Source organism: Chinchilla lanigera, unplaced genomic scaffold (assembly GCF_000276665.1).
Source record: "Chinchilla lanigera isolate Chin_1 unplaced genomic scaffold, ChiLan1.0 scaffold00093, whole genome shotgun sequence".
NCBI lineage: Eukaryota > Metazoa > Chordata > Mammalia > Rodentia > Chinchillidae > Chinchilla > Chinchilla lanigera.
This window is the reverse complement of record NW_004955494.1, coordinates 1,365,401-1,373,638: the sequence shown is the minus strand read 5'-3', so window position 1 is coordinate 1,373,638 and position 8,238 is coordinate 1,365,401. Positions and strand designations below refer to the sequence as shown.

At 36.4% G+C, this 8,238-nt stretch overlaps 1 protein-coding gene across 1 annotated transcript in view; it reads left to right on the top strand.

The window, feature by feature from the left end:
- The window catches only part of Mgam2 (maltase-glucoamylase 2 (putative)), an 83,485-nt gene that overhangs the window by 17,900 nt on the left and 57,347 nt on the right, over nucleotides 1–8,238 (top strand). Inside the window, 5 exon segments of the mRNA XM_013505002.1 lie at nucleotides 761–886; nucleotides 2,938–3,069; nucleotides 3,160–3,258; nucleotides 5,199–5,312; nucleotides 7,329–7,413. Of these exon segments, the coding sequence (XP_013360456.1) occupies nucleotides 761–886; nucleotides 2,938–3,069; nucleotides 3,160–3,258; nucleotides 5,199–5,312; nucleotides 7,329–7,413 (556 nt within the window).

The following is an 8,238-nucleotide window of genomic DNA, read 5'->3' as shown; positions in this document are numbered from 1 at the left end:
TATGGTTCCAGATGTCAGTGAATTTATAATAAAATAAGGAAATGCAACAGAATTGAAATAATTATAATTATTGAATAATTATAATAGGAAGCATCTGTAATACAGTAAATATAGTTAATGAGGAACAAGTTGGGGATTCAGAGACAAAGCACCCTCCCAATGTAGGACCGAGACTGTTAGGAACGAGTAAAATAGGACAGGTTTCAACTGGAACATTTTCAAAATGTTGGCTGGAGCAACTTGGTCATTTGAATTTTAATCATACTCCAGTGTTGTTCACCCATCCACTCCTTTTATCCCTGTTCTCCTTTTATCCCTGAAAAATGCCACTAACTGAAATTACAGTAGGCATTTATTTCCTTTAAGCTCTGCAAGGGAAGGAACTATGTTTTCTGTCATTATATCCTACGTACCCACATTAGCTCTTGGTACATTGTAAGCACCAAAAAAATCCTTCCCAACTGCACGAATACCACTAGTTTCTCCCCAAGGTGATGTCATTTGTGAAGCATTCTTTTGCAAATCCTATCATTTTTTTTTTCATTTTGCAGTTCTGGGGAGTACATTTAGGTCTTCAATGAAGAGATACACATGTTGTGGAAATTTGCAGATTACCCTAGAAGATTACTCTTCGCTCTATCATTTATAGCTTTGAAGACTTTATGAAAAATGAAATGGAGCTAATGTTTCCACTGTTGAATGTGGCAGTACAAACAGTGCTTACTGTAAAGCTTAGAAACTTCTTTACTTCTCTTTATAGCTTGTTGGGCGACCATTCTTGCCTTCCTACTGGAGTCTTGGGTTCCAGCTTAGTCGCAGGGATTATGGAGGCATCACTGGGTTGCAAAAGGTTGTGAGCCGAAATCGTGAAGCTGGGATCCCATATGTAAGTTAATACTTTTACCTGCATTTAGGACCATTTTCCATCTTACTGTTTTGCATCAAATGTAATTTATTGTGATAAATACAAATAGACTAATAGGTTGACAGATTGACAGAAATACATGCATTGACAGAAATACTGTCAGAAAGTTCACAGGTTAAATTGCCTATCTGCCCATAAAAATGCAAACAAAGTTTAGGGAGTCAAATGGAAATGGTTTTTTAGTTTTAGCTGTGCATCTTCTTAGCTCCATTCAGTGTTGGGCTACTTAAGTAACATCTCCACTCTTACTTTCTACCTTTACTAAAGGAGATGTAAGATTTATTTCACTTGATGATAAAGAAATAAGTTGTGCAATGTACGTAAAACACCTACCTTAGAGGATGAGCTCCATCAAAGTTACCTGTTATTTTATGAGAGGAAGCACGACCCCAGGTGACATGGTTAACGAGAACCAATGATCACACTAATGACTGACAGTAAATGAGTTTATCACACTGACCTTGTAAACTCTTTCCAGACTTACCAGACTAATTTTGAAACTTCATGGTTGAACAGTATTCATGATTTCCAGTGTCTGCCCATAAACCAACAGATAATTTTAAGAATTTAATATTTGATAAACCTCTCCAAGCAGTGTATAACACATGATTAGGGAAGTTATCAACAGAATTTATCTTGGGCTAGCTGTTTGGAACTTTTGAACTTTGAAGCGAACATGTACCTGTTAGAGTGCGAAGGAAGATTTCCCGGTGTAAATGACTTTGGCTTGATCTTAGACTCTTCAGTCCCTTCTCAGAGTAGCAACCAAGGGGATCAGTTTTTCCTTTGAGAAATCTTATGCTCATCATATTGTTTTGCTATTAAAGGGAAATTGCATTTAATTTTATTTCTCCCCTATCTGCTATCTTTAAAAAAGAAAACAGTTCTGGGAAGAATCAGACCAAATTTTGTCACACATTTATTATTTTACAAAGGGCTTTCACATTCTTGGTGTGCCCTCATGATCACTACTTTGTAAGTGAGGAAGCAGAGACACTGCATGGTTAATGACATTTCAGGGTTGCACAGTCTGCTAAGGGACAGGATTACTACACAGATAGACTTCTTTTGACTGTAATTGTGGTACTGGCTTTAATCTATCTTCCTGCTTCTCATGAGAAGGGCTTTGTGGAGATGTTACCAGTTCAGGAACAAAGTAGCTTTTCTTCCATAGCTGAGAGCTCCTTTCCAAGTGGTTGTAGGGGAACTTGGGTCTTAAGTGACCTCCTAGTACCAGAACAAATGATGCCACTTTGGGAAGCAGGCTACAGGCTGGTGGCCCCTAGTGCACTAACTCGTGAGAAACCCATAATGTCTTCCATATGTCCTCAAGGTATGTAGCAGATTGGGAAAGAAAGAGCAGCCAGAATCAAAGAGCTGTCACCAAGCCCCAGTCAGCTTTCCCACTGCCCAATCGTGTGACTGTGGGAAATGTCACTTGTTTTCTTCCTATTTCAGCCTTCTACTTGAGAATAATACCTATCCCTTGTAGGCTGATCTGCAAACACAAGAAACAGTGTGTCTGAGAGTGTGGTTAGTTAAAACTCTGTCTCTTTGCCACGGATCTTTGTTAATCATCATTCTAGTAGTTTCATAAGGCAAAAAGACCATTGTCTCCTTTTATGATGTATTCTGGCTTGACGTTTGGCATTCAAGATTATAAATGGTTATAACATTACTGCTATGTTCTTTAGCTAAACATTTAAGAGCACTTGCTAGATGTCAAGCATCCAGGCTCTTAAGTTACAGAGATGAACAAGACGCAGGTCCTGTTGTCAAGTTCCTTTTGATACTTTATTATATGTCTCTGTCAGGATGGTGAGGTAAAGCCACAACCTAAAATCATCTGAATCTTTTAGAGATGGCTTATTCATTCCTAGGAGGTAGTGGGGCCTGGAGATTTCAGGATTAAGAAACAGGGCTTCTTTTTAAGGGTCAAAAACTGGAGCTGAAACCTTTTTGATCAGCAGGATGACAATTGCTAGATTCTAACTGGCATTGCTGTCTTTCAGGATGTCCAGTACTCAGACATAGACTACATGGATGGAGGAAAAGATTTCACTATTAATGAGCAAGCTTACCTCAACCTTTCAGATTTTGCCAAAGAATTACATGGAAATGAACAGAAATACATAATTATCATGGTATGTTTAAACACATGCTCTGTTACTTTGCTTTTCTTTCAAAGTACAAAAATCTTTACAAAATAATATTATATCCCCTTTGTTTATTAGAATCCTGGCATCTTGAAGAACTCTACCTATACGACCTACAACAATGGAAGCATAAAGAGAGTGTGGGTCTTGGAAAGCAAAGGCTTTGCAGTCGGGGAGGTAATTTCTCAAGAAAGAGAAATTTACAATTGGTTTTTGGGGTGGGGCTTTTTACTTTGGTATGACGATGGGTAAAAGGCTAGTTACAGCATAGCTTTTAAAAAATACTTCTTTACAGTGCTCATCTCATTATGATTTCTAAGCCCATAACTGTATGAATCAAAGGAGCAAACTTCTGAAGGATTTAAAAATCTAGTCCCTGACCCACTAATACTACAGATAATTGAGAAGCAGTGTGCCCTAAAACATTCAATTACTTAAAGTCCTTCTGCCTCCCAATTTCTGTCTTTTCCTAAACAGTATATTAAGTATAATATCACGCCTGGATGCTCATACGTTAATGTGAAAGCTATCTCAAGTAATATGGTTTTAATTTACACAAGACTTCTAGGTAAAGCCCAGACTTGAGTCTAAGGTAGCAGTTTTAGGCATTGGAGGAGACTGCTCAAGAGGCTCTTTCCATTAGAGCTGAGATTCTAAGAGTGTGTACTTTAAATAAAAGCATGTACATAGTCAACCTTTTATTTCAGTTATGCAGAGGGTCAACCCTAGGTGGTTGAATTATGTGAGATTTACTCAAATTGGTACTTAATGTGAAAACATCACGTATCTCCCTGACTGGTTTACCTTGCAAAACTATCTTTTCAGGGTTATTGATGGGCTTTTCTTAACTCTGTTTACTTAATCCACTTGACTGATTTTATTCACAGTGCTTCATTCTGATTACTTACTTTTTAATTGACTTTATGTTCCATGAGGCAGTAGGATAGTTTCTTTCCTTCTGTAAACCAAGACTTCACTTTTATGGTTTTATTTGATGTGAAATTTTAAATATCAGCTAGATCCACCCATATGCATGTATAAGTTCAAAATCCAAGGCCCTAGTCGAATGAAAATTATTTTAATCATCTAAGAATTACTTATATCTGTGAGTCATTTTAACAGTGCAAATATTTGGACATTTTAATGAAATGTTTGCATATAATTATAAAAATCTATTTAGATGGTTACCTCAGTTAACCAATAAATCACATGAACCATTTGGCTTCAGGTGTTGGCAGAGGTAGCTGTTGGGGAGGTGGTAGGGGTTTGTTATAAAAGCACTTGTTATAATAGAATTTTCCTATTCTGTTCTGGAGTGAACACTGCCGTTGGTGAACTATGTGTTTGCTGAGCTACAGAATCACCTCTTATTTTTACTTGGTGCTCATCACCTAAAACAAGGACTAAGAGTTAAATCCACTTAAAGTGGGAATTTCAAGCTCCCATCTTACCTTTTAAGATTTCTTTACATTTTTGGTATGTATATTCATTATGTTGCCTGAGTGTAAGATTGTTCCTAATTCTCAACCTGTGGGTTTATTGGAATAATTAACAAGAATTTTGCACAAAAGCTTGTATCCTATTGATTCAGAATTTTAAATAATTTGGCCATGGCTCTATCTTTGTGCTATTTGTGGAAGGTGTTAAAGTTATTGTTTAATAGATGTAGATAAAAATCTTAATGATTTATAAAATATTCTTTGTATGCAAATAACATTATTTATAATAAAATTATTCAAAGCAGGTTTACTATAACCTTTAATTCATAATACATTGAACACACTTAATCATTCTCTTTCAAAGTATTACAATTAGACATTTCACTATTTTAAATAGTTCATCTCCCAATTGACAAAGAGATAATACAGTTTGATTTTATTATTTTCATAGAAAAGAACATATAATGTATTTTCACTCGAGTCTTTTTTCCCTTTCTTTTTTCTTCCTTTGGCTTTGCATATTTTTTCACTGTTTTTCTTTTAATGAGGGAGTCACAAATTTCGACTCTAAAATGACATGCAACATGGGGTTTCTCATAAAAGAAATAGCAGCCAAGAGCGCTGTACTTGAATAATTGAACTATGAAACAAATTGCCATAGCGTTTTTTGTTCCCTAGGGATACCCAGGGCAAGTAGTCTTTCCTGATTTCAGCAATCCAGTGTGTACCCAGTGGTGGACAGAGGAACTCGCTGACTTTCATAACCGCCTGGAGTTTGATGGAGTGTGGATTGTAAGTTATTACACCGAAATTTCCTTTGGAAGCATAAATACCAACTTCTTAGGTGAATTTTGACCCTGATATTTAATAAAATACTTTGCTGGGGCTTTGATATTCAAAAATTCTCTTGTTTAATGCTGAATTTATATGCAGTAAACAAGGCTTCTAAAAACTCTAGGTTTTTATCATGAATTTGCAACCAACTGGTCATTTCATTTGGTAAATTTTTTTATTATCACACGTTTGTAGTCCATGATGTTTACGTTCATCTTAGGGAGCAGGTACATGTACTCAACATAGCTTAATTCTTTTTCTTCTCCTTCCCTCCCCATTCAGGTCCCTCCTTTTGTTTTTAGATCCCCTCCACTTCCTCCCTTCTTCCCTGCCTCTCTCTCTCTCTCTCATTCATTCATTCATTCATTCATTCATGTTTGCCGCATATAATGATTGCATTCATTGTGTGTAACTGGTACATGTACCTGACACAGGACAGATTTTAAATCTCTTTATGCCCCCCTCTCAGTTTCTTGGTCCCCTTCCCATTTGCAAAAGATCTTTCTCCCTGTTTCATCAGTCCTTTATTTGACCTTTGGGTTCCTCCCATGAGAGAAACCATGTGGTATTTAAGCTTGTGTGTCTAATTTATCTCATTTGACATTATCTTTTCAACATGCATACATTTTTCAACAAATGTCTCAACTTTATCTTTCTTTATAGCTGCGTAGTGTCCCGTGATGTACAGATACCACATATTCTTTATCCATTTTTCTGTTAATGGATATATAGGCCACTTCCAAGATTTAGCTATTATGAGTTGTGTTGCTATAAACATGGAAATGCATGATCCACTGTCATGTGGAGACTTTAGCACTGCTGGGAAGAAAGGGTAGCTGAGTCAAATGGAATTTCTACTTTTATTTTTTGAGAAATCTTCATACTGAAATCTTCAATGGTTGTACTAAGTTACATGCTCACTGGCAATGTAAGAGGGTTTCTTTTTCCCCACAGCTTTGCCAGCACTTATTATCATTTAATTTCTTGAAGATCGCCATTTTTTCTGGAGTAATTGAAATCTCAGTGTTGTTTTAATTTGCATTTCTCTAATAACCAGCAAATTTGAACAATTTTTCATGCACTTATTGGCCATTGTATTTCTTCTGAGAAATATGTGGTCATTTCTCTTGCCCATTTTTCAGTTGGTCTTTTATTTTGGGAGATCTAGTGCTTTATATATTCTAGGTATTAGTCTTCTGCCCAAGAAATAGCTGGCAAATCTCCCTATTCTGTAGGTTGTCTTTTCACTCTGTTGCTTATTTCCTTTACTTTTATTTCTTGTGCAATTGGAGCTCTGTTCAGAAAGTCCTTTTTTGCTCTTGCAAGCCTTCAGCTTTTCCTCCATTAACTGTCAGCATAAAAATATGACTTTATTAAAGCTATGATTACTGTACTACTATTTGTAGTATTGGCTCAAAATATTTGATCACTAAAAGTCATTCAAGGAGGCTGTTGTATTTCTTATTTGTGAATAGTGGGGACTTTCGGGGAAAATTTGAAAACACTTTTGTTTGTTTGAAAGACTAGAGATCATTTATTTTTAATCTATCTTAAAGACATGATTCGATCTCAATTTTATATTATCTTACTGTCCCTCACTCAGTGAAATAAAATATCGAGAAAATTATAAAACAGAAATGTTGCCTTGTCTTTGCCTTTTTAAGGTATGAAATTGTAAAACCAACAACATCTTCAATAGTCAGCCTTTGAAATAATTTTTTCTTAATTAATAGACTGAGATTAATTTACAATCAAAGTCATTTAGAGCTGAACATTTCCTAGAAGTAACCTAATTCAGTTACTTAATTTTACAAAAGATGAAATAGAGGCCAGTAAAATTCGGGGAAACTATTCACAATTCAGATACCACTTACAGGAGACACCAAATATCCTGGCTCTAGTTTGGTAAGCATCTCCTAAAAGCTTATTCTAAACCAATAACATTTGCCATTTTTGTATTTTGTGTCTTTGAAGGAAATGGATGAAGTCTCTAGCTTTCTCCAAGGTTCTAATCAGCAGTGTGAATCAAATATCTTGAACTTTCCTCCTTTTACTCCCAGTAAGTGTTCAACTGTTTGCTAATGTTTCAGATGCAAGACATATTTAAAACAGTCCCAAAAATACTCAGTGTGGTTAAGTGCAACTCACTTCTCTGTCCAACAGGTCCCCATCCCCATATATCTCGATCACTCTTCCTCTGGCATTATTAGCAAATCTAATCACATTTTTGCTGCCATAAACTGTGAAAAACATGTGGTGAAAGTGTTAGTCTGAGCCTGGAGCACTTTGCACTCCAGAACTCAAAATTCTTTCATCCTACATCTCAATGAATTAACATAATAGTTTATTTTATTCACATAATTCTTTTTATTTTATTTTATTTATTTTTGGTACCAGGAATCAAACTCAAGACACTGCGCTTGCCAGGCAGCTATATCCCCGGCCCTATTCACACAATTCTTAGTAGTGATGGATGAGTGTCCTGAGTTAAGTGATGATTCAGAGGTCTGGTTTCTTCCATTTTCTTTGTACTAGGCAGTTCTGAATCACTGTGACAACATACCCAGGAAAGTCAGTTTAGAGGCACAAATGGTCATTTTGGCTTATGGTTTCTGAGGGTTCAGTCCATGGTATGCTGGTTTCAGGCAGAATAATCATGGTGGAAAGTGTGAAGCAAGGTTTCTTACCTCATGGCAAAGAGGAAGCAGAAAGGGAGAGAGCTCCGGGACAGAGCTGTGCCTCTGGTGACCTACTTCCTCCAACTGGCCTCTACCTCCTAATAGGCTATTCAGCTGTGAATTCATCAGTGGATTTAATCCATCACCTTTCCACGCTTGGAAACATGAGGACATTTTTATCCAGATCATAACAGTGTTGTTTTCCC